This window comes from Phaseolus vulgaris, chromosome 9, assembly GCF_051622355.1.
Source record: "Phaseolus vulgaris cultivar YP4 chromosome 9, ASM5162235v1, whole genome shotgun sequence".
NCBI lineage: Eukaryota > Viridiplantae > Streptophyta > Magnoliopsida > Fabales > Fabaceae > Phaseolus > Phaseolus vulgaris.
The window spans coordinates 15,322,061-15,349,089 of NC_143506.1; the positions used below are offsets into that span (position 1 = coordinate 15,322,061).

A 27,029-nucleotide genomic window follows, 5' to 3' on the forward strand; every position below is an offset into this window, starting at 1 on the left:
ATTTGTAAAATATGAGTTGAGTTGGCTCGTCCTATATAAGGAGTCCAGACTTAATTTACTGGCTCACCCTCCATAAGAGGTAATCCGGGTTTGTGGGCTGTATTTTAATCCATTCAATTAAGATAAAAATATATATTAAGTATGGAGATTGTTAAAGGTTTAATTAAAAATAATTAAAGTTTTGCTTTGTATTTAATTTTTTCTTATATATATATGTAAATGTATAAAAGTATCTTATCAAAGTTTTGTTACAAAGTATTTTAATGAAGATGACTATTTTTTTAACTATCCTATTGAAATGTCTTCTTTATATTATTTTTTTATTAACAAATTTTAAATATAAGACTTTATTTAAAACTAAATTCACTCTCACTCCTAATACTAACTCCTTTAAATTATTAAAAAAATAACATTCCTTTTTTTGTACATTACATTCAATTTTTTTAAAAATAAAATAAAATAAAGATCACTACAATAATATGTGAATGAAGTATGATTTATTTATTTATTTATTTGGATCAGTGAGCCGCCAACTTGCTGGTTATGAGTGACGGGACAGAGTGTGTCAGCAGGCTAGATTAGTGAGTCCACCCCACACTTTTTGGTATGGCCTATCTCACATTGTCATCCCTAATTATATAATAACCCTACAATATGATTTTATTTATATTTATTATTATCGTCTAAATATAATATTTTATTATTAGAAGAAGATACGAAAGATTTGTTTAAGAAATGGGTGGTAGAAGTAACATTTTCCTAAGTTGGCCCCTCAACATTAACTTCAATAAAAATGTGTGATATACATAGGGAAATTATACTTTAACTTTCTTTTGAGAAAAAGAAACCACTTAGCAACTTCTATAATAACATAATGATATATATTAATACTTAAAATTAAAATTTATAAAAATGCAATTAAAATATTAATAGTACTTTTTTTATGAATTGGTTAAGATAATGTATATTATAGTAAGAATCACTTAGTTTCGTTAAGAAATAAACATTAAGAACTTACTGAAAAGCTTTAGAACAGGGTTTTAACTTGTCCGGCAGACACACCGAACACGGGAGGAACGAGAAATAGGGATAGAAGAAGGGTGGCAGGAAGAGACCAAAATCATTTGTAACACAAATTATTTGCCACAAAATTAGAAATACGATGTAAAAGAAAACAAAAACAACGCATTTGAGCCTTTCATAAGTACATGTAGGAGAGACCAAACCACATTATAGTACAAAACAACTGGTTACCAACGATAGAATACTAGGAAGAATAACAAGAGAAGAAAGGGTGCATGAAAAGAAGGAGAAGAAGCAGCGGAGGCGTAGAAATAGTAGTATGGATAGGAAAAGTCATGCGGCGCTGAGACTACCGTAGGTTGGGGCTGCTCCAAACCTGAAGGTGGTGTGGTGTAGGACTTGAAAGAAGGTGGTGGAGGAGGCCCTGAAGAATGTGACAGCGGTGGGGGTGGTGCTAGTTTTGGCTTGGAAGGAGGTGGCGGTGACAGATAAGAATTATAAGGTAGTGATGATGATGATGATGGTGGTGGAGAATGCGGAGGTGAAGGTGAGAAGGTAGGATGTGGTGTTATGAGTGCTGGAGGAGGGGGTGAACATATTACAGGACATGTGGAACAGTCGCTGATGCAGAAAAGGGCACTTGAGGGATCTTCTACTTTGTCCTCCAATGTCACCCTGGCAAACAAAGCAATCACGATGAAGGAAGCCTTAAACCATGAAAACAGGCTTTTTGTAATGAACCCTGAGAAGTTGATGTAACCCATTTGGACTGAAGCGGGAGAAGCTCCGGGAAACTCAGAAGGTATGTTGATAGGGTAGGTAGTAGTGGTGGTGGTGCTCATTTTTTTGTGATGTGCAAAGTTTGAAGAATTAGGTGACTTGCAGAACTAACAAAGGTGGCTACTTCCTGTAATGAGAATGAGCTTTGGGGAATCTCTGTTCATGGCTTCCTTTATATGTCATCTAAAGACTTGTTCAGGTTACTTAAAATATCAATTATATTATTATTATTATTACCATTATGAATTACTCCTCAGCAATTGCATTCTCCTTCTTTAGATAATTACATGATAATCACTTCTTAAAAACGTTAGTTTATTACATGACAATCCTTGTAACATTTGGAGGTACCATTTTAATTAATTTCATACTTTGATATCGTGAAGCAATTCATTATATCATTTTGTAGTTAACACTTTGGAAAATGTAATTCTGCACCTTTTCATTTTCATGGTAAGGGAATCCGAAGCAATGCTTCTTTAGCAATCACTACCTTTTTCTTATACCAGTCTCCAAACATAATCCATCTCACTTTATGTGTCCATCTTATTATATACTTTGCTTTGCAAGCAGAAATTCGGAGCTTCCTTTTTACTTAAAAGTTCTTGCAAATTCTTATAAAGCGTGGCATTATGACAAGGCATGAACAAACTTCGCGTACATAATTGTTTGTGGAAAGAAATTGAAAAGAATTGATCATTTGCCAACTTACAGAGTTTGTATATAATTTGAGCGTTTTCTGAATCTTAGAGCTATTAGTCTGTCACCGTCAACCTTTAACAGCAGCAATGTTCCTTTCTTGGGGTAGCATTAAATTCCCCAACACCATCCTATATATTACTTCCTAGTTGGTGGAAACCATATCAACAATTACAACTGTTAAGAAATACAAAAAAATTACAACTGGAAAATATTCTAGGAATTAAGTATTGATGGCTTGTGTTTTGCTCCTTTCAGTTTCAAATACTTCAATAATTTGAATTGTATGGATTACATTTTGATTGTTTTGTACATGACATATAAGTCAATGCTCGAACCTAGATCCTGTAGGACGTCTCTGAATCAGAGTATTGACTTCGCGGAGGTGTGGGAGGATGTGAATTACAGCTATAGATCGTATCAGCACTACTGTAAGAAAATCGATCATTCTGTGGAGGCAATTCAAGATTGCTTAACCTGTTAAGCTCAGGCAACAACTCCGTTGCAAGATTTGGTCTGTCCTTCTTGCTGAGTTGGACACACTTCAATGCTAATTTGGCATATGATAGAGCCTCTTCCATTGGCCAATCTGTGATCACAGGGTCGAGCACTTCTTCAAGCCTGCCCTTTTCAACTGCCTTCCTAACTTGGTGAGCAAGGCCCATGGGAGGCTTGGCTGTGATTATCTGAAGTAGCATTATCCCCAGAGAATATATATCTGACTTTGGTGTTAGCATTCCCGTTTGTTGATACTCAGGATCAATGTAACAAAAGGTTCCAGCAGCCGAAGTCATGTGATACTGAGTCATTGTATCAGCTACAGAAGCAGGGACTAAACGTGCAAGACCAACATCACCGATTTTACTCACGTAATTTCTGTCCACGAGAATGTTGGATGGTTTGAGGTCTCGGTGCACGATAGGTTCTGGTTTGTTTTGGTGAAGGAAAAGGAGTGCAGTTGCAATCTCAGCTGATATTTCGAACCGTTTCTTCCATGAAATTGGTCTGCTGTTATTTTTCCGGAACAATCTGTCTTCTAAGCTACCATTATCCAGGTATTCATACACTAAGCATCCATGATCAGGACATGCACCAAGCAGGAGCACCATATGCGGATGTCTAATGCAGCTTAGTACCTCAATCTGTGAATGTAATTAAGAAGGAAAAAAGTATATAATTTTATAGTTGCATAATCATATTCTTGCATTACATTGATAGTGTCTTGATAACAAAGTGATGGAAGGCATTGAAAAGTTTATGGGTCCTCCTGAAATACACTATTAAATGCTTCTAACTAACTGAAAATAACTATAAACTAGCTTTCGTACTTCTTTATCAGGTGACCAAAGACGAAATATTGAAATTCGTTTAGGGATTGACCTCTTCTTCTAATATATATATTTTTTTAGAAGATTCTTAATCCAATCACATACTTAAGAGATGAAGGCTATCTATCAATCATGTCATGATAACTTTTATTTTCTGTTAAAACTTTCCTTTCTTACTCTACTATCTATTGCAAGTTCACAAAGATTAAGGACAATGATTAGCACCTGTCGAAATTGAATAGAGAATTGGCATTAGAATTATGCAAAAGTTCTTACTAGCCATATTATGGTGCATGTAGATTCAACATCATTTTTAAGAGTCATATTTTTATATATAGGAGTGAAAAATAGCGTCATTACCTCTTGGTTGAACTGCTTCATGCCCTGAGAGGCATCAGGCCTTAAAATTTTGATTGCGACCGGAGTGTGATCAAGGTGGCCTTTAAACACAGGTCCATATCCACCTTCACCAATTTTGTTTGACGAAGAGAACTTTCCTGTGGCTATTTCAATCTCCTCTATGGTGTATTTTCTATACCGGATATCGTTTTGAGCCAACGTAGATAATGCTCGTTCTTTCTCTTCTGCCTCCGCCCTGGCCTTCATCTCTGCATTCTTTCTTCTCTGTGCTTCCTGTTCAGCCCTCCTCCTAGCCTCCTCAGCTGCTTCCATTGCAGCTTTGGCTCTAGCCTTCTCCTTTTCTGCAATTGCAAGAGCTGCCTCTTGAGACAATCTAACTTCCTCAACCTTGCGATCCTCTTCCAGTTTCCATTGACGAATCTGTTCCGCCTGTTAGTTAACCAATCATCAAGAGTCATTTCCTAATTTTTCTTTTGATATACAACCATAAAGAGTTAAAACCAGAACAACCTTCAACACTGACTTCTTCTGACCATATATATATGAAGCATCATGGTTAAGGATGAAACCTATTCTTATTAGTGAATGTGTTTGTCACAAAGTAGAAAATCCCTCAAGTGGTATTTTTTAAAAAGTTTAAAGGGTGTACTTGCTCCCATCACATTTTCCTGTGTATATATTGCATAATTAAACATGACCTGGTTTTTGGCTGAGATTGCTTGCTTGCAAGCTGAGTTGTACATGTCCATAGTTTGCTTCAGTTCAAGCCTCAATCTTTTCATCTCGGCTTCAATTTCTTTCTGTGATGAAGTAAATTAAATATTCGACTGTTAGATTCTTAATCTAACCATCTTTGTTCGAACAAAGAATGGTTCTCGATCCACAACAAAGTCAGTTCAATTCAAATCGAACTTGTTCACATGCAATAACCTTTTCTTTTACACTTACTGAGGGTTGAGGAGATGATGACATCCCAATGGAATCTGATATACCAGAATCAAGTCTTGATAAATCCATTGCCCCAAGCCCTAAAATTTCACTTTCATCCATTGACCAATATCGTGGACGAGTGGGTAAATCAATGTTCTCTATTGACATACTACTGCCCGCACTCTTCGGTCTTTCTCTTGCCGGTATTATTCGCATTGGTTCTGCTGCTCCTTCGTAAGGACTCCTACTTCTAGGTGGTTGTCCCCTATTTGCATGTAACCAAACCAAAACTATTAAGTAAAAGCAACTAATTGCACCAACTTTAACTGATGACCATCTTCCCAAAACACATATATAATATAGATATCAAGTTGCTAGCTAAATAACTTCCATTCTTGGCACCTTAACGATCCACCTTCTGGTTCACTAGGTGGACTTGCCGGCACAGGAACTTGTTTCGATGTGGTAAAACCTTTTGCCAATGACCGTGCCGCTGATCGAGCAGACACAAGCTTCAATTTCGAAATTATGTACACAGAGCAGTAATCTGGAGCTGATTTGATCATGGTTGTTGGTATATCCTGATACTGATAGGCTTTAAATTTTTTGAGACTGCATGCCACAGCGTTGTGAAACACATTAATTCGATAGACAAATTATATATATATATATATATATATATATATATATATATATATATGCAAAGGGAATAACCATATATATAGGAACAAAGTAGAAAATTAACGAAACCTTGACAAAGGGTTTTTGGCGGATGCACCAACAACGATGCTATGTATGAGATTCCTGTTTGCAAACTCTAGAAGTCCTCTCACAACATCGGCATCATCGACTACGGCTTCTTTCATGGTGACCTGAATGCACCAAATGAGTACTACAGTGAGTGCAAGTTTCAAGTAGAATATTATTTATATGTACATAACAGAAAATCTCATTGACATTAATGCATACAGCTTTGCGGGTGCACATTCCACGTAAGGAATTGAAAATATTGACTACATCCTCTTCGTCTGGTGGAAACACATTGGTGACATCTGCATGCATGCATGCACACGCAACATCAATAAAAGATATAGAAACCACAAACTATCTTAGGTCAATTCCAATGATTATAATACATGTTATATGAGCACAGATATAGTGTATATATGATATGATGTGCGTGAATAAGAGGGTAGCTACGATGAGAAAAGTTTTTGTGCTTGACATGGACGGCAATGATGACGGGGTTGTCAAGATGATTAACGGCCCAACGGAAAGCGTGGGCACTGTTCTTGTCTTTGTCAACGGCCACCATTGTGACGTTCTGCGGTGGGGCGGCACCTGGGTGTTGAAGAGACATGATTGCAGGTTAAGGAGGGTGCCGCCACCGGATTGGTCCACCAAACGAAGAAGCTGTAGACGTTGAGGAAGGAATGAGGAGAATGAAACCCCTCCCTCCTCTGAACATCAAACCCCAACTAACCTAACTCCTCCTCAACCGTTCGTTTTTTTCTTTAATTTTGGCATCGCTTTGACCAACCCTTCACCAACTCCAATCAATATTTATATTAATCTATTATATGTTATTAATAAGATAAATTCATGCATTAAATTCAGTTAAAAAAAATAAGTGATAAATCATTTTTTTTCTTTCTTTTATGTGTGATAAAAATGTAATTAATTAAAATACTAGAGTACGTAAGTACACTTCATAATATAATATAATACAGTATAAAATTCATTTAAAGTTTATCCTAACAAGTGTTGGATTTATCGTGTCAACCGTTATTGGACCACTCATATTATGTTATGTTGTCCCACATACAAACCGTCACTCTCAGCATAAAGAAGGTGTTGAGCCATAAATCAGTTTTATGAAATTTACTTAACCTAAAATTCACTTTATAATATATTATGTTTTAGTATAAATAGGAAATTCATATAAAACTAAGTAATTTTTATATATATATATTACTTAATTTTCTTATTTTTACTCAGTGTGGAACTTTTCATAGTGATACTTAAATTCCTAATTTAAAACTGTGTTGGTTGAATACAATGTGCGAGACACCGGAGCTGCTGGAAGTGGGGGCAACCTTGTTCCGAATTCAATTGCATTATTATTGTTGACCAGGATAGCCAGATTTTGCTTTTTCTTTTTTATGGGTTTAGAAGATTTAGCATTATAAAGCAATACCATATATTTTTAATTATATTTTTTTGTGACAAAGATGCTTTTCGGTATAATGATTACTTAGTTTTATAATCACAGCACAATCGTCAATTTCTGTAAAATTGTTAGTTTTGTAAGAGATAGAAGAACGGTGATAGAGTATGTTTTTCTTGTTACATAAACAATCATTTATCTTTTTATTTCATGATTTCTTTTCCAATAATATATATATATATATATATATATATTTGGAAAGTTTTCTTTATATTATAAACACTTTTCAGAGATGAAAATATACAAAAAAAAATGAAATAATGGAAAAATTCACTATTGATTCAATATTTTTCTTTTACATAAAAAATAACTTAATTTAATTTTTTTTTCTTAGAAATATTTATGGAGATGTGTGAAACACAGTAGGGTCAAGAAAACCTAATTAAAGTTTTAAAAATAAAAATTGGTTAAAATGTTCCTTCTTCTTTTTTCGGCCTTTGTGTTTGATTTTCTGAATGGGTTGCTTCTTGCCCTCTTCATGGGTAGAGAAATAGTCAAAAGTAGTGTTAATTGTTGAATTAGCATGTCTGAACGTGCATGCATGCTCCAAACTATTCAACTATCTCATGCAATGCCTTAACAGACGCAAGGCTCCAAGAAGAAACAAATAATTTGCAAATGATAGGAAAAAACTTAGGCGGAAGAATCAACTGCAGAAAATAAAAAACATAAGATTTAACGTGATTCAGTCGCCAACTGTAACCTACATCCACACGGATAACTATTAAGTTTTCATTCTGTCGTGTTGTACACCAATTACAAATACAATGATCTCTTTAAATATATATTATAAAAGGGACACAATGATTAAGCTCACCCACTAGACATGATGTCTAGTCAGCCAAACTCAATTGGTCCTGACTTAATATCTAACAATCTTTCACTTGAAGCCACGAAACAATATTCATCTGCGCTTCAACGGTGTACAATGATTAAGCCAACTCACTAAACATGATGTCTAATCAGCGCAATCCAATTGGTCTTGACTTCATACCAACAACAAAATTTTAGATCTTAACATTAGTAAATGAAATCAAGTCTAATTAAATTTAAAATGAGTAAGTTATATAATTACTTCCTAAATTCTGTAAAATTACACACAATGATGTACATTCTAAAGTTTAGCCCAAGATATAGGCCAACTATATTTACTTCCACTTACAAATGATGTTTATTCCTTTTAATAAGAAATAAAACCATAATTTTCATTGTATATACTATTTTTACCCCTCAATATAAAATGAGTATGAATAAAAAAGGTAGTTTTGAAAAAATATACATAAAAAACCAGTAGAGGAAGTGGATAGAAGAAAAAGGAGAAAAAAAGAGGTGAGAAGAGTGAAAATAAAAAGTTGTTTGGATAAAAAAAGGGAATGAAAATAAAATTATAAGGTTTAGTTGAAAAAAAAAACATTTTATGGAAAATTGTCATATTATCTGGTATGACTAATTTATTAGTTATTAACTAATAAGTTATAATAACAATCCATAATTGATCATATAAATACACATCCATAATAAACAAAAGATATATAATTGATACCCATTCAAAGGATACAATCAATACAAAATATTTGAATTTATTTATACACTGAATTATAAAATAAAGATTAAATTATATTATAAATAATATAATTGGTTATGTTATTGTATAATACATCTGAATCTAGTGATCAGACAAAGTAAAGGTGGTATAGAAAAATCGTGCAGGTTTCTCTTTCTTTTCGCACATTTTATCAATGAATCTCATTCTTATTTCAACTTTGAAACCAAATTAAAAAACTAAAATGATCAATTCCCTTTTCTTTCATTTTTCAAACATTTCATGCCTACCAAACATAACTAAAGTAGAGAATTAAGTTTGATTAATAAGAACCCAAGAAATATTAAGTAGGAATATTTAAACTAAATATATTGAATATTATATACTTATTAAACATTATTTAGTTTTTTCACACTAACTTTTTTTATCAGAAAATAATAGAATAAATTAAAATACAACATTTTAAGAATGTTTAGGGTTTGATTAATAATACCATATCACAATACCAATACTAAGTGTTATATTTGCGTTATAAAAATACAAATTATCCTACCTATACAAAGCAAAACATATTTTTTTATAAAAATACAAATTATCCTACCTATACAATGCAAAACATAATTTTTACATCTGTAACTATTCTTAATGTTTTGAAATCTCAAACACAATTTGACCTCAAATAACAATAATAATTTGACATTAAAAAAAACTCAAATAACAACAATCATTTGACATCATATAAAAAAAGTATTATTAAAAAAAAAATATAAAAATATGGAAAAATTAGATCAAAATTCATATATTAAAAAAAACAAGATACATAGGTAGACTATATATATTCATATCGAATTCTAAAAACAGACTAGATGGTTATTATACTAATGAAAAGATACTTTATGAATAAATCTTAAATTAGTAAATTTATCAGCACAAGTATTCCTTTCACGAAAAATATGAATAACTTTAAACCTAATTTTTCATTGTAATTAAGACAAATATCCTACTATTATAAAATTTAATAAAACCAAAATTAATATTAAAAAGTTATATATACAAAGATATGTTTTTCCTCTTTTCTAAATTACCTTAAGCACCCTTTACCTAACCCCACCAAAGCCAAATAACAAGTGCCAATCCAATATAAAAAAAAATGGCCCTATCCTAAATCGTGTTCACACTTCTCCTCCATCCTTGTCGCTCCCAAAGACTAATTAATTCCCCATTACACACACAAAATCCATCAATTTTCTATCAGTACCTTAAACAAATTTCGAGGTAAAATAATTTTTTTCCTAATGATAGGTGTTAAATTAAAACTGAAAATAAAGTAAAGAGGATGAGACTATTAAAGTGAGTGTGAACACATAAACCACTGTAACTTAAGTGGAACACATATTTAAATGTTATTTTCTTGCATCCTAAACACACTAATTAAGGTTGGTGTTATTTAAATAATGAAGAGATAATTGAGAAGATTGAATCAGCGGCACATAGTACATATATTAAATTGGGATGACAGTGATTTATGAAAGTTTTCAAATACCCGTTCACACTGAGGTTTATCCCACGTTAAAAACGCATGGTCGGAAAGAGAAAGAGTGGCAAAAAAAGCAGCTTCATTGTATCGTACGTGTGTACATGGAGCAAAAGCAACAACACTGTTCATTATTATCTGCACAAAATCCGCAACAACTCTCAGACCCGTGAAACGTGAATTCGTTCGGCGAAATGAACAAACCCACGACAAAACGCCGTAAGAAGAAGGATGAGGGGTCAACCCATAAGACGAAGAAGAAGAGAGAACTGAAGGGCATCCTCACAACACTCCTGTTGGTGGATGCAAAAGAGAAAAACGAAGAAGACAAAGAAGAACACGAGAAAAAGAAGGGGATGATCGATGGTTACTACAGCGAGGTGGAAGAGTCCAACCCCAAAAAGAGAAAGAAAGTCGCCGGCGGTGACTCGGTGAGTCACCGGCGAGTTTGGGTGAAGGAGCGTTCGGGGGCGTGGTGGGAGGTGTGTAACAAAGCCGAATTTCCGGAAGAAGAGTTCCGGAAAGCGTTCAGAATGGGAAGGGTGACTTTCGAAGCGATTTGCGAGGAGCTGAATTCGGTGATTGCCAAGGAAGACACGACGCTGCGCAACGCCATTCCGGTGAAGCAAAGGGTGGCGGTTTGTTTGTGGCGGTTGGCCACCGGCGACCCTCTGAGCGTGGTTTCGAAAAGGTTCGGTTTGGGGATATCCACTTGCCACAAACTGATTCTTGAGGTTTGCACTGCCATAAAGAGAGTGCTTATGCCAAAGTACTTGCAATGGCCCAATGCTGTTACCTTAAGGGACGTCAAGGGTGAGTTTGAGAACATTTCTGGGATCCCCAACATTGTGGGATCCATGTTCACTTCTCATGTTCCCATCATAGCTCCTAAGATGAGTGTCTCTGCTTACTTCAACAAGAAGCACACTGAGAGGAACCACAAGACTTCATATTCTGTGACTGTTCAGGGTGTTGTTGACCATAGAGGGGTTTTCACTGATGTGTGCATCGGGTGGCCTGGTTCAATGGGTAATGATCAGGTGTTGGAAAAATCGGCACTTTTTCAAAGGGCTAACAATGGGGGCCTTAATCTTAGTGGGGTTTGGATTGTTGGGGGTTCCGGGTACCCTTTGTTGGATTGGATTTTGGTGCCTTATATGAAGCAGAATCTCACTTGGACTCAGCATGCTTTCAATGAGAAGATTGGGGAGGTTCGGAGGGTTGCTAAGGATGCATTTGGGAGGTTGAAAGGAAGGTGGGGGTGCTTGCGAAAGAGGACTGAGGTGAAGCTGCAAGATTTGCCTCTTGTGCTCGGGGCTTGTTGTGTTTTGCATAATATATGTGAGTTGAAGAACGAGGAAATGGATCCTGAGTTGTTGAAGGTTGATGAGGATGATGATTATGATGATGTTGATGATGATGTGGTGGTGGAGCCCGAGGTTGCCTTGAGATCTGTTAGCTCCTTGAAGGCCAGGGATGCAATTGCGCATAACCTTTTGCACCATGGAGCTGGCACTTCTTTTATTTGATTAGAATTTGGAATTGAAAACTGAAGGATGACATTATGTATGTATAATTAATTCTTTTGGTTGTTTCTTGAAATTTAGACAATGATAATCAAGGGATTCATCTTTGTTTGTTGAAGGGGCTTTGTAACTAAAAGGTATATTCGCCCCTCCCACAAATATTTCATCAATTGTAATAGTTGGTTCTCTTCTGTAATTTAGCGATATAATCAAATCAGAATATTCTCATGTTATATTATAGCATCCCTTTGCTTGAAAACAGAACGAATGCACCTCTTACATTAGTTTCTGGAGGATACAAAAATGATCTCTTTTCACAACCTATCAACTACTCCTTTCCCCAAGCAAAACATAGAGTGTGTTCAAGGCCTATGCTAAAATCAGAACCATTCTGAGTAACTCAGTTTTTTACATGCTGTAACCACAGAAATTAGATCCTAGGTTGTAAGAAAAGACCCATTACAGAAACAGAACAGTTCTTGCTTGTTCCAAGTGATGGTAGCTAATACTTCCATGATGTTCTCTATCCCTGAATCCATATATACGCTTGTGTATTTGTTTGTTATACTTATTCTTTCATTAGTTTAGGCAAAGTATTATTTATTGGTTAAAATTCCTGGACTACAAATGACTGAATCAAACTTTTGTACATGATATACATAAATATTGTTGAACTACGTTGATGACTATGTAGCAATGTCCTCTGCTTCAACCGGTAATGTAGACTTTGTAGATTCACCAGTTACAGTCTTGACTAATTTTTATTTGTCTTTTTATTTCATAAAAAGTAAATTAATGACACCACATCATATACCGTTTAAAAACGAACAAGAATCATGATTAGCACCTAATAATGTTCTTAACCAGTTACTCTAATATCTTCCCCAACACAGCCCTTTGGCAAAGAATTTGGGTTAAGAGTCAACCATTGGTGCGGGGTGGTTAATTATGAATAGAAGGCATGGATGGAGGAAAGTGTGTGAAGAAAAGGAGTGCATGGCATACACGTTGGCTTTGCATATTTAATCGATAGCTGACACGAATTTAAGGGTTTTATATATTTTTGTGGTGAGGAAAGTGTTTGGGGCAGGGCGAAGGTGGTATTATTATAGTATAGGGATGGAAATTAGTTGTTTCTTTGCGTTCACACTTGGGATTGAGATGGTAAGGGAAAATAGTCACAGAAAACAAAACAAAAAAGGGAATTGCAAGGTTTGATTGGACCACATTGTTTTGAAAACTTAACAGAAGGGTTAATGAATTGAAGGGCACAACTTTGTGATGTGAGATGTCTGTTGCACACAGGCAGAGCTATTAATCAAATTGATGTGAAACAAGTCACTTTCGCACACATAACACACTCAACCCCAACACACTGTTTGTCAATTAAATGGATGGAGTCGCTTTCACTCTCACCGCCAACTTGGAACATCTTACTCCAGTACTTCCTATATCCTTCACACACAACTTCCATAGGAAGATACAATTGCCTTTGCTCAAACCATTTCTTCTACAATGATCTATGGGTTAATACTTATTGTAATCCATCTATGGTATTATACCCTCATCATCACTAAAAATTCAAGCCTTTTCAATAACAATCAATCTGATTGTTTCTTATATTAATTATTTTTCTCAAAAGTAAATAGTCTTAATCATGACTTTTTTCTAAGTTCATTCAATAAAGAGTAAATTAAATACATTAACGTCGGAAGTTTTTCTAAAAGCCTGGTTTTATTTTTTACAACATTTTCGGAACCTTACTTGGATCCTTCACATGCAATGTCAATGCAAAGCTAATCAAAATGGAAGTAATAAAAATAAAAATAAAAATATTAATTACAAATAAAATTAAAAGAATAAAAACTAATACAGATGTTTTAAAAATAGAAATACATCTCATTAATACTAGGAATTATTTGAAAAATAATAATAATTTAGCATGAATCTGATACTCTTAACTAAACTAATTTCTATGGCTCTTGATATCATCGCCAATTAATTTTTAACTATTACTGTCAAGTTTGAGGCTTTAAAAAAAAGATGAAGATATAATTTTGCATAAAGTTATAAAATGTTCATTTAAAATATGATTTCATGTTTAAATGTAAATAACTATAATGAAAGGCTAAAAAAGTTATCTTCCAGCAACATTATACATTGCAAAGAGTGAAAACAAAAAACAGTTCAAATTAGTTTTCTAGTTTTTATTTATGTTAAAATGGATTGCCGTGTATATCAGCTCTTAAGTGAGGGTGAGTGAAGAAATTCAGCCCGGGATTGTTATTTAATTTCCCATATTGGTTTCACTGTCCTAAAATCATGCAATCTATATTGGTCAAGTCGACAAATTCATCGAAGAATTTAACTTTTACAAAGAATGTGAGGTTCTTGGCTAATTCCGTCTCATCCCGTTGCAACAGACCATGGCTATAAACCACCAAGAATTCTTACGGAAATACAAAGCTTGCTCTATTCAAACAAAGACACAACGCACAGGTAGCGGAACACAATACCACATCAACAGTGATCGTCACATGAATAAGCTTTCTTCAATGGTAGTCAGTTACCTGCACCAAAACTACAAACTCATAAGGCCCAACCTACCGTAGGGGAATATGACAAGAAAGATGTTTTTATCAAGGTTCTCGAACTCGAGAGTTTACATAAATTAGTAGAGCATAAAAAAGTTGTAAATAATTACTTAATACGGTAATAATACAAAAATAATCTAATACTACCAGCTTCAGAATTCTAGGTAGTGGGAATAGCTCTGAGAGTACAAAGAAACCATGAACCAATAGTTTACAGATCACAAGATGTGTTGTTGATATCTATGTCAAAATGCAAACAGCAGATAACAAATTCAAATTGAATGGATAATTCACAAACTACGACATGAGTTAATAGCAAGGAACATTAACAGAATAACCTAATTCGTCCCGAAGCTTCAGAATTACTTATATAATGGTGGATGCTAGGTATAACTCATTGATGCTTGATTCACCCTGTTCACCCTGGGACAATAAGATATGATGGGTTCATTCACCATGAACTAAAATGGCTTGACCACTAGGTTCGATGCAGAAAACAGTGAGGGATTCATTCAAACTAGGAGCATGAGATATAGCTGTTATATATTTGTTCATGCTAGGACACAGCTGTTGTGGTGTTCACGAAACTTGGGAATTAACTCATGAAATCATTGTGTTTTTACAACTGTATGCAAGGAGATCAATTAAACTCGCTTAAAAGTCATTTCTTCAAAATACTTGGGTGAAGTCACATGAACTTTCCAAGACAGCTCAATACCCCCCACCCCGAACAACTGTGTTACTTCAGAGATCCAGAATGCAGTTGAAAGACTGCCTAATATCTTCTAGGGCTGTGCGTCCCATGACTCATTGTCTAGATTGTCAAACTCCAGAATCTACCTGAAACTTGTGAAGTGCCTGTAAAGTGTAAACTCAGCTGATAGCAATTTACCTAATACAAAAATAAAGAAACTATTGTACCGTTGTGCCAGAAGACTTTTAGCTATAAGAAAGTTTACAAAATACAAAGAAAAATTAAAAACGCATCACAGTATCCAAACACTATTTAATCTAATAAGAACCAACAGTTCTGGAATGGGGATAACTAAAAATAAGTTTGAGGCAACCAAAAAACCAAGAACCAATAATTCAAAAATTACAAGACATAATATAAGAACAGAATAGAAGAAGTTCAAAATTAAAAACACAACATTAAAGATTTAATTGAAAAAACAGAACACAAACAGAATGTTAGTTAAAAAAGAACAGGAGTTTTCGATGAACTGCTCACAACAGATTCACTTCATAAAGCCTGACATTAATGACAGGTTGACAGAAGATGTTGGGTTAACGATGATGGGTTGAGTGACAATTGCTTTGATGAGTAGCTATATATTTCTTATTCAATCCTACTGTTTGAAACTTTGGATGAGTATGTAATGAAGAATTAAATCTCCTGTTTGAATGTCTATGACAATAGAGATGTAGAGAAAATATGAAAATTGACTCTATTCCTTCACTTAGCCCAACGGCAACCCTATTTGCATTGGGTCCTACTAAATGCTCCCAACAAAGAGTTCCAAACTCTTTTCTCACTCCAATTTCCCCTTCCCCGTTCCTTTTCTATTCTAAAACATTTCTTAAACAGCTCTAAGTTTTTTTTTAAAAGTCATGTTTGCTAATTTATGCTACTTAAGAAAGGCAGGTTTCTTGTCTTCAATAAACCGTTTAATTATAGACAATGGTGATACGAAAGAAAACAGTTTTCAACCCGCACTTGTATTATAAACCACAACATTTTGGAAGGAATTTGTGGCACAAACGAGGAGGCAAAAATTTGGGGCGGTATGCAGTCTATTCAACTCAATAATTGCAATTAGTAGAAGCACAATGCTCCATGGCTGTTTCAAGGAGTTGCCATGTCTGACTTTGCCATGTAGCTGAGTTTTCCTGGTTTATTGTTTTTGGTTCCTTTTCTTTGGAAGAAGTCTTCGCTTGCCCCTAATCGCATTTCCCCCTTTTTCTCTGTGATTTAACATCATAGACATGAAGTTATGCGCATGATAAGATAAAGTGAGACCCCAACCACATAGGAGAGTGTATTTTTCTGACTAAATTAATGAGTTCGAGGTCAAGAAACTTGTAACCAGTAAGAGATGAACTGAAGGCCATTCTACAATGAGGGCAAGAAAGTAACTTGGTATCCTACTGAAGAATGTGATGGCCATTGCTTTGGTCCGTTCTTAAACCTATTGCGTACAGCCATAGTTTCTATTACTTAAACAGCATATAAATTGTACATAATAGAATGTTTTTAAAAACGCATAGCAACACAATTAAAAGCTAGGCAACGAAGTTATACAATTGATGTCTGAATCACCTTACTGAGAAGTAACACCACTGTCTTGAACTATGCCTTCAGCTTGCAAGAAACGAATCAGATGCTTATCTTCCAAATGTTGCTGCCAAAAGTTATGGTTAAATTTTCACGAAAAGTTGCATAGATCAAAAGCGTGTAAATATGCAACAAAGTGAAGACCTACAGAAAGGCACGCCCGGTATTTTTGCCACTCAGAAACGCATTCTTGTTTGTCCCAGTGACCCTTCATGAATTTCTCGGCGTACCACCTAGGAGAATGTAATTAGGGTTTAGGGAAACCAGAGGAAGAAACGAATTGGGGAAAAGAAAGTCTAGGAATGAAACCTGTTGAAGCAATTGTGGTATGCGTCACGAAGTGGGGCACAAGCAGAGGTGGAAGATATAGATTTGGAGGCTTTCTTCTCTCTCATCTCATGAGAGTACCAATGGCTGCAAACCCTGTTCGTCTAACAAACAACGAAGCTTTCAGACTCAACGAAGCTTTCAGATTCAACGAAGGTTCCACATCGATTCGTGCTCTATAGTGTCACACTCATTTACTTTTCACGTCTCAAGTCCAAAACCTTCTACAACCTTTTTTTTTTTAATTCTTTAAAAACTATATTTAATATATTAACAATAATGTCCATACAGAAAGAACACAAATTGTATGTGAATAACCTCATTCGTATTAACAATTAATAATAAAATTAAAATTGAATACTTATATTGAAATACTTAATAAATATTATATAATTATCGAAATGTTAAAATATTCATTTAACAAAAAATCAAATATTTAAAAGATTTTAATTATCACATGTTAAATTGTCTTGATTATTATATAACTATTCTTTACCGTTAATTACATCATTATTATAATTATGATGGTCTTTGTTATTATTGGTCACACCATATATTTATCATATTTTCTTAAGTTAAAAAAAAGTAATTCACTACTCAATATTACAATTAAAAAGTTATAAAATGCACACAAATTTTAAATTTGGTGTCTTTGTTTGATGTAAGAGATATTAAAAAAATGAATAAAGAGGTTACATTAAAGTTAGACATTATGTGATTTATATTTAGAAAAAATATTATAATTGAAAGTGATTTTAATACTATGCTTATGGTTTTTTTACCGTTACGATAATCTTTCAATTTCACCGTAATTTTAAATATTTTTAATTTAGTTTCACAATTTTTTAAAACAAATTAATACGGTCCTATTCACCAATGATAAAATTAAAAAACTATCGTGATACTAAATTAAACAAATTAATAATCTTATTGTTTCTACCATAACTAATGATTATGACGAATATGGAATTTAGATTTTAATTTTTTAACTTCTCATTAAAGTTTATATCACCCCAAAAGTGGATAATGAATTTTCGCTCTCTTCAAAATAGTTTGAAACATTAATTATGTAAAATTATATGTATTTTTAATTCTTATATTTCTATTTATTCAGAAATATGGATTTTTGTTATCCCCGTGAAAAACTAAAATCATATCATTTTTGACAAATACAAACGCTAAAATCCAATTAAATTTTATAGAAAAATAAAACAAACATTGCAAAATATTTGAAGTCACTGAAAATACATTTTACCTGAAATTCAATCCATTAAAACGGATTTTAATTGAGTAAAAAAACATATTTATAATAGTTTGAAGTGGCGTAATTATGGATAATTTAGCTTCAATTTTATTTTTCATTTTCACTTCAACGGAACAGAAGAGGGAAGAATCTCTATAAATACCCATCTCACCTCAGTTTTTCAGTCCCAGCATCATTCTTACCTGCGTTGATCTGTGAGTGACACCTGACAGCAGAAGAAAGAGAGAGATGGATCAGTTCAAAGGACAACCTCGTCTTCCAAAATTCGCTGTTCCCAAACGCTACGACATTAACCTCAAGCCCGACCTCGTCGAGCACCGTTTCTTAGGTTCGGTCGCCGTCAACCTCGACATCGTCGCCGCCACCTCTTTCATCGTTCTCAATGCCGCCGAACTCTCCGTCGCCACCGACGCCGTTTCATTCACCATCGGAGATTCCTCCACGGTTCTCTCTATTATCCTTTCTTGACACCTTGTTATCAATATTTATTTCTCTAGAACATTCAAGATTCATAAATATTCAGCTTCTTTGTGTGGAGTGTTGTTGCTGATCCAGAACCAATGGATGTTGTCTGTGCAGGTTATCAAGCCTTCGCGAGTTGAGTTGTTTGAAAATGATGAGATTCTGGTACTGGAGTTCCCACAGGAAATACCCGTGGGGTTGGGTGTATTGACTATTCGGTTTGAAGGAATCTTGAATGATAGAATGAAAGGGTTCTACAGAAGGTAAATGTTTTTTTGGTTTGTTTTTCTTGATATTATACAAGCTAAAGAGTTTACCTGAATTCTTGTTGAGGCTGCATTTTGATCGTGATTCTCTATTAGTATTTTTCTTGGCTATCAATTTTGCGTAGATTGCTGCAAAACCTACTGATGTATAAAAATGTTTAGAACAAATTAGTTTGCCACTGAGATTTTGTCGGATTGCACACAGTATCCATTTTTTTTATCCCTAAACTAACACCTTAATTGTTTGAAAAACATTACTATGAAACTCATACATTATGTTAATTTCCTTAGTTGTTTTAAAACATTACATTGTGCACCTATTAGGAAAGTTGTTGTAAGCCTTAGAAAAACAGGGTATCGTGTGCAATCTGAAAAAGAAGAAAATAAAAGGTAAAATGAAATTAACTTCTCCCATGATTTAAGTATAACTTATGTACTTAACTTTTCTAAAAACTCTTTCATGTTACTTTTCAAAGAGCAAAAGTGCATGAGAATATTTTAGTGGACGGCAGAAACTCAATTTATTTTATCATTTTCTTTTTTTCATCATAGAAGTATTTACGAAAAAATTGCCCAAACAGGATCCTAGATTGACTTACTATTTTGTTATTAAATTAATTTATAAGGATACTTTTTATGTGCAGTACCTATGAATATAATGGCGAAAAGAAGACTATGGCAGTTACGCAGTTTGAACCAGCTGATGCCAGGCGGTGCTTTCCTTGTTGGGATGAACCTGCTTGCAAGGTTTGTTTACATGTCTCCTTATCTTCCCTTCTGAATGAACCTTCTGTCAGCTCTCTCGAGGCTAAAATATTTATTATTGCAACGGTGCAAGCTAAATACATGAAATAATAACATTTTTGGAGTTCATGCCTTGGATGGTAAGGGCTACGAGGATGGACAAGTCTGGATGGATTTTGGTATTCAACTTGTTTTGACGAACTTAATTTTTCACGTGTTTGTTCGATCTTGCAGGCTACTTTCAAGATCACATTGGATGTGCCTTCAGAGCTTGTTGCTCTTTCCAACATGCCAGTTGTTGAAGAAATAACAAACGGAAATCTAAAAACAGTTTCGTATCAAGAATCACCTATCATGTCTACATATTTGGTTGCTGTTGTAGTTGGTTTGTTTGATTATGTCGAAGATCACACCTCTGACGGTAAAAACATGATTACTCTTTACCTTTTAGGTTTTGGTTGTTTATTAGTACTAAGCTTCCTGCTCCTAATTGAATTCAACATCTCTACAGGGGTCAAAGTCCGAGTGTACTGTCAAGTTGGTAAGGCAAACCAGGGGAAATTTGCGCTTGATGTGGCTGTGAAAACTTTGGAACTATACAAAAGGTATGGAACCATTACAATATTGTGCTTCTTAGGCAGAAAATTCATTGGAAATAATCCAGGACTTCATTTCTTTTAAATTTCCATTTAATGGTTGCATTTCATTATCACTATAATATAAGTTGACAATCATTTAGCCAAGTAGTTTGTGATGGTGTCCTCCTTAAAACTTGAAAGATCTATCAACTCTTAGAAAGATTTGGAATCAAAATTCTCCACCAAAAATCAAGGGATTTTTCTGTCATGAAGAAAACAAATAAGAAACAAAAGGGTAAAATGAAAATCAAATGGATAAGGTAAGGCATAAGAAAGAACACGCCACCTTGACGTGATTCAAGTATAGGTGCATATTCACCACTTAAAAAGAAACTCTCCTCAAGCAAGATGAGAGTCTAAGCTAAGAGTATCAAACTCTGAAGACTCACAAAATTAAAGAAATGTCATATAATCAAGGTTTTGTATAAAGGAGAAGGCTTCTATTTATAGGTTTAGAAGGTGGGTTCAAGTAGCTTACCAAGAAGGTTAAGAGAAACAATACAAACCAAGGGTGATGATTTCCAAGGTTGCCAAGCATCTCGTAAATGAGGTGATTAAGTTCATAAACTAACTTAACTACTTAGTTAAGTTATGTTTGATAAGCACTTCAATCTAGAATATGCTTTCTAGAAGCTTTTAGTGGGAACATTTCCAGCATATTTAAGACAGAATTTCCCATTTTACAATTTTTTTTATCAGTTTGTACTAGCAACATAAGTGGCTGATAATCGATTTACATGTTAATTTTCATGGTCTGCACTGTTTATCATTCATTCAACTAACTGTGATAATTTAATAGTTACTTTGCTACTCCTTACTCTCTGCCAAAATTGGATATGATTGCGATCCCTGATTTTGCTGCTGGAGCCATGGAGAATTATGGTTTAGTTACGTATCGGGAGACTGCTTTGCTATATGATGACCAGCATTCTGCTGCTGCAAACAAACAGAGGGTACTCTGCTTAACCATGAAGTTTCTCTTTAGTCTTGTTTACTTTGAGCTTCCTAATCTTGATTTTTAAAACTATTTATTTTATTACTAACTGAAGGGAAAAAGAATAACTTTTTTTTACTGTTAAGGTTGCAACTGTTGTAGCTCACGAACTAGCTCACCAGTGGTTTGGCAATCTTGTTACAATGGAGTGGTGGACACATTTATGGCTGAATGAGGGGTTTGCAACATGGGTAAGTGTTGTAAATAGCAGAATATTAGGGTAAAAAATATTCCCAATATCTCCATAGTAATTAGGAAAAAAGATCTTCTGAATCTTTCTTTTCTTTTCAGTATATTTTTATTTCCCTTTTTAAAGGTTTTGATTATTACAGAGGTCATTAGAATGTAATTGGTTTTATTGTTATCATAAAATAATTCTTTATTTTCTTACATAGTTCAAGTGTAAGTTGTATGGATCATAGATCCACAAATTGGGGCCATTGCAGAGGTGCTGGTCGGTTTTGTTGCCTGTATTAATTTTTTTTAACATTACAACTAGTTGATATTTTAAATCCTCTTCTCTTCTTTTGGGATGGTCAGGTGAGCTATTTAGCAACTGATAGCTTGTTTCCTGAGTGGAAAATATGGTCTCAATTTCTTCATGAATCCACTGAGGGTCTTAGGTTGGATGGACTTGCAGAATCCCACCCAATTGAGGTATTGTTTAATCTTCAAATTTTTTATGGCTTTGGTCTGTCCCAGATAACAAATTTGGCTAATTTTAAATGACTCTGGGATTTTATCAATATTAATTATATGTAAATTCTATAACTGTTTGTTGTATAATATTGATTATATATATATTATTATATTATTATTATTAAAGTATAACTAAGTTGAATCTTTTTCCTTGGTTAAAATGTAAAATGTTCATACTATCTTATGAGTTTTTAGTGCATTTTAAATTTTAAATTTATGTAAATTATGTTTGAAGGTGGAGATAAATCATGCTTGTGAGATTGACGAAATATTTGATGCAATAAGTTATAGAAAAGGTGCATCTGTTATTAGGATGCTTCAAAGCTATCTCGGTGCTGAATGCTTTCAGGTTAGTACTTGGACCCTTCCATATATTTTCAATGTCAAATTTGATGGTATGGAACAATGAACTCTTCATGTAAGGATAATAAACTATATTTATCATCTAGTGGATAAGTAAACTATTTTTGGGGGTTTAGAGTTCTGTCTCACCTAAATTGACTTTGATTTTTAGGCTTTTAAGTTAGGTAGGTTGAGTGGGTTGTACAGTTTAGTTTGTGCTGCATAAGTTGAAGGTATTTTATATTGAATTCACTGTGTTACAGGCACTTTTATATATTATCTTAAGGCTTTTAAGGAGTATAGATTCTAAAAATCCATGTAAAATATGGTTGAGTTATCATGCTATTACATTGTTTTTTTCTTGTGATCAGAGGTCGCTGGCTTCATATATAAAAAAATATGCTTGGTCGAATGCTAAGACTGAGGATCTCTGGGCGGCACTTGAGGAAGGATCTGGTGAACCTGTGAACAAGTTAATGACCTCATGGACAAAGCAGAAGGGATATCCTGTTGTATCTGTTACAGTCAATGATCAAAAATTGCAATTTAATCAGGTTTCGTTGCATCTTGACCTTTCATTTGATTTTTATACGATTATGTTCTGAGAAAAAATCCATCACGTGTCATGAAGCTTTGTTCATTTATTGACAGTCACAATTCTTGTCAAGTGGTTCTCAAGGAGAAGGTCAATGGATTGTTCCAGTAACATTATGCTGTGGCACTTATGATGTCCGCAAGAGTTTCCTCTTGCAAACGAAATCTGATACACATGATGTCAAAGATTTCATTGGTTCCACAGACAGAAGTGTAAATTGTTGGATTAAACTTAATGTGGATCAGGCTGGTTTTTACAGGGTGAAATATGATGACCTGCTTGCTGCTAAACTTAGATATGCAGTAGAGAAACAACTCTTGTCTGCCTCAGACCGATTTGGTAAATTAAATAGTCACTTGAAAATTTATTTCCAATGGTAGTAAAGGAAAAGATTGATAACTTGCGAGTTATTTACTTTGACAGGCGTTTTGGATGATTCATATGCACTTTGTATGGCTGGCCAAGAATCATTGACCTCCTTGATTAACTTGATGGGATCATACAAAGATGAAGTTGACTACACCGTGCTGTCTAACCTAATAACTGTAATGTTATATTCCAAATCATGTTCATTCATTACGTTGGCCGTGTATGTTGAATGTAACTCCAATACTTTTATTTGACAGATAAGTCTTAAAGTTGAACGCATTGCAGCCGATTCTGTACCTCACTTGCTAGATTATTTCAGGCAGTTCTTTATTGCTCTTCTCCAGCACTGTGCTGAGTAAGTTGTTGAATGCATGATCCTGGGAAGATAGTGTTTCTTTTAATAAAATTTTGTAGACTACTTCAAATTTTTCTTGCTTTACATGATGATTGGAAAATCATCTGCTAGAATCATATTTGTATGTGGTAATGTAGCTGATACTAGGACTGGGGATAAAGGTATTGGAAGATCTGGAATTTAGATGACCTAAATGAGATGCCATTGGCTATGCTCTTTTTGTAGTTTTTTTAAGATCTTAGCTTCTAATTCTTATCTCATATTGGCATTGCCTTGCAGGAGGCTTGGTTGGGAGCCTAAACCAGAAGAAAGTCATGTAGATGCAATGTTGAGAGGAGAAATTTTGACTGCTCTTGCTGTGTTTGGTCATGATTTAACACTGGACGAAGCAAGCAAGCGTTTTCAGGCATTCTTAGAAAACAGGAATACACCACTTCTTCCACCTGATATAAGAAAGGTTGGCTGGATCTTCATTCTAATACATGAAATCTCCCTATGGACTCTTCTGCTGATTATTAGTGTAAAATGTGGCAGGCAGCATATGTAGCTGTAATGCAAGGGGCAAGCAAATCTAATCGATCGGGTTATGAATCCCTTTTGAAAGTATATAGAGAAACTGACCTAAGTCAGGAGAAAACACGAATTCTTGGTAATGAGATGTCTTCTATGAGAGCAATCATAGTTTCTGGGTCTTGATACTAATATTTTCTACAATTGTAGGCTCTCTGGCATCTTCACGTGATCCAGATCTAATTCTTGAAGCTCTTAACTTTATGTTGTCATCTGAGGTAACCTTTATTCAGATATTTTTGAAGTCAGAATGCGCATACTCACATTATTAGCTAATTATTTTTTATGTCTGCATAATGTATATTAAAATGTTGTTAACTTGTGATGTTCTTATATATTGTTAAGGTTCGGAGCCAGGATGCCGTTTTTGGACTTGCTGTTAATAGAGAAGGACGAGATGTAGTTTGGGCATGGCTTAAGGTATAAACAACCCTGAACTAGTACTGAAACACAGTAAATTGAAACTAAGTTGTGTATGCCCCATTTCTTAATTTTTATTGATTTCTTCAAGGTTTTGCAAATTAATCAATATTTTGAGACTGAGTTAGGATTCATTGGAAAAAAGTTTTAGTTTTGTTATATTTGAGGAAAACTTGGTCATAGAGTCTGATTTAGGAATTGTCCCTTCTTTTGCTAACATTGCTTGTCAATTTTCGTGTATCTCGTTGATGAATTTACATGCTACTGCTTGTTTTCAAGCCTAGAGGGCATTCTAAAATTCACCTTGTATTTTTAAGTTGTCAATAGCAGTGTCATTTTTTGCATCAACGATTGTATTTGATTTTGACGGGGAAAAAAAGTTTGATTGAGATCACGAGTCCATGACACAGACATACACATTTCTTTTAACCCTTTCCCCACATTTCTTCTCACCGTTCTCAATGTTATGCAGGAAAATTGGGAACACCTCACAAAAACATATGGTTCAGGATTTCTGATAACTCGCTTTGTCAGTGCAGCTGTCTCACCGGTTTGTCTCATACCCCTCTACAACATGCTTTGACCCATTGGTTTTCTTAGCATACTCGAGTTCCCCTCTGGGATGTTTGACTATAATTCTCCATTTTTATCGTTGGTGCAGTTTGCTTCCTTTGAAAAGGCCAAGGAGGTAGAGGACTTCTTTGCTACCCATGCTATGCCTTCCATTGCTAGAACGTTGAGGCAGAGCCTTGAGCGGGTTAATATCAATACAAGCTGGGTTGAGAGTGTTCGGAAGGAAGATAGCCTTGCTGATGCTGTGAAGGAACTGGCATACAGAAATTATTAGTCTCTTGTCTAGAGTGCTACTTCAACTTTCTTCTGTCTGTCAATCTTACTGTCTTTGCTGAGCATGAACCTCGCGAGTTGCCTCACCAAGTAATAAAAATAGACTTAACATCTCATTTCGTGGGTATAAATGTCAATTTTTTTTGTGTCCTTTTTAAATCTGGGTTTTTTGTTATTTAAAAGTCACCGATTTTACTCCATTTAACGTGATAAATGTGACAAATAGAGATTGTCACAATATTATTGCATTGAATCATATACCCATGTCTCATAGGTTACGGTACTGCCTGTGGGGATGTGCAGAGACGACTAGAAGATGAATAATGCTTAGAATTTTTAATGGGGGAAATGTGGCAAAAATTCGATGTCATCTGCTCCTCCTTGTTGCTAATCACATCCTTAACATGTTAGCAAAAGACCAGCCATAAAGTAATCTCATTCATACTTAATATTAATCTTATAGTTGGATTTTCTTTTCAGCACGGAAAATCCCAGAAGCTAACTGAATTTTATTTATACACCGTTAATGGGGGTGTGTGTTTGCGTGTAATTATAAATTTGTATGTATGCGTTTGTCTTTCATCAGACTAAGGGTGGGGCAAAAAATTCAAATTACAAAATTCAAATCTATATTAGTTTTAATCCATTTAAATGGATTTATCTCAAATTCATATTTTTGGATTTTAAATCCAATCCATTTAATTGGATATATGGATTAGATATAGATTGGATACATTTTTGGATTATTCAAATTGTATTTTGGATTGGATTTTTACTTGGCCCGATCTAGGTTGATCCAAGACAATTCAAGCCAAAGTTGAGCAAAGTCGGCCCAACTCCACATCGAGCTGAGTCGTTTGGGCCCAAATCGAATTGAGTAGGTATGGGCCAAAGTCGAGCCAAGTCATTTCGGGCCAAAGTCGAGTCAATATCCAGACGAGCGGGGTCGGGCTCATATCCAAACGACAGGGCCAAGGCTGATTTTGAGCCGAGCGGGCCCAGGTTGATGTCGATGTCGGGTCGAGCATGCCTGAGCCCAAGTTGAGCCAAGTGGGCTCCATGTCAAGCCTACCAGTCTCGGGCCCATTGAGCAGGCCTGGGCCAAAGTCAAGCCGAGTAGGCCTGGCCTGATGTTGAGACAAGCAAGCTCGGGTCTGGGCAGATGTCGAGTCATCTCGGCCCGGGCATATGTAGAGTCGTCCCGGCCCGGGCAGATGTTGATTCGTCGGGGCCCATGCCGATGTCGAGTAGTGCGGGCC

General features: G+C 34.8%; 4 protein-coding genes across 9 annotated transcripts; 1 reads left to right on the forward strand and 3 right to left on the reverse strand.

Annotated features, from left to right (window-relative positions):
- Positions 1–1,043: 1,043 nt before the first annotated feature.
- LOC150025187 (uncharacterized) lies at positions 1,044–1,940 on the reverse strand. Its single transcript, XM_090295598.1, has one exon. The coding sequence runs from the start codon at positions 1,863–1,865 to the stop codon at positions 1,251–1,253; it is 615 nt and encodes a 204-aa protein (XP_090151724.1). The 5' UTR covers positions 1,866–1,940; the 3' UTR covers positions 1,044–1,250.
- Positions 1,941–2,052: 112 nt separating this feature from the next.
- On the reverse strand, positions 2,053–6,597 carry LOC137821295 (U-box domain-containing protein 52). Its single transcript, XM_068625811.2, has 8 exons — positions 6,321–6,597; positions 6,090–6,172; positions 5,871–5,992; positions 5,523–5,732; positions 5,139–5,385; positions 4,889–4,990; positions 4,191–4,619; positions 2,053–3,644 (listed from the first exon to the last, which is right to left on the reverse strand). Exons 1-8 carry the CDS (start codon positions 6,478–6,480, stop codon positions 2,841–2,843), a joined length of 2,157 nt encoding a protein of 718 aa, XP_068481912.1. The 5' UTR covers positions 6,481–6,597; the 3' UTR covers positions 2,053–2,840.
- A 7,633-nt stretch (positions 6,598–14,230) lies between these two features.
- Positions 14,231–17,434, reverse strand: LOC137821327 (protein phosphatase). Of its 6 annotated transcripts, none has more exons than XM_068625869.1 (4): positions 17,189–17,434; positions 17,028–17,112; positions 16,865–16,946; positions 14,231–14,520 (listed from the first exon to the last, which is right to left on the reverse strand). In XM_068625869.1, the coding sequence occupies exons 1-3, from the start codon at positions 17,272–17,274 to the stop codon at positions 16,866–16,868; spliced, it is 252 nt and encodes an 83-aa protein (XP_068481970.1). In that variant the 5' UTR covers positions 17,275–17,434; the 3' UTR covers positions 14,231–14,520; position 16,865. The 6 variants fall into 6 exon arrangements, with proteins under 6 accessions (XP_068481970.1, XP_068481973.1, XP_068481971.1 ...); XM_068625872.1 differs by having other exon boundaries at positions 14,231–14,531; XM_068625870.1 differs by having other exon boundaries at positions 14,231–15,402.
- Positions 17,435–18,538: 1,104 nt separating this feature from the next.
- On the forward strand, positions 18,539–25,886 carry APM1 (aminopeptidase M1). The gene is made up of 19 exons (XM_068625866.1): positions 18,539–18,914; positions 19,050–19,195; positions 19,843–19,945; positions 20,177–20,363; positions 20,454–20,547; positions 21,380–21,533; positions 21,661–21,765; positions 22,115–22,231; positions 22,509–22,622; positions 22,987–23,169; positions 23,267–23,549; positions 23,634–23,755; positions 23,837–23,934; positions 24,214–24,391; positions 24,469–24,583; positions 24,655–24,722; positions 24,850–24,924; positions 25,397–25,474; positions 25,586–25,886. The coding sequence occupies exons 1-19, from the start codon at positions 18,699–18,701 to the stop codon at positions 25,769–25,771; spliced, it is 2,622 nt and encodes an 873-aa protein (XP_068481967.1). The 5' UTR covers positions 18,539–18,698; the 3' UTR covers positions 25,772–25,886.
- Positions 25,887–27,029: the final 1,143 nt, after the last annotated feature.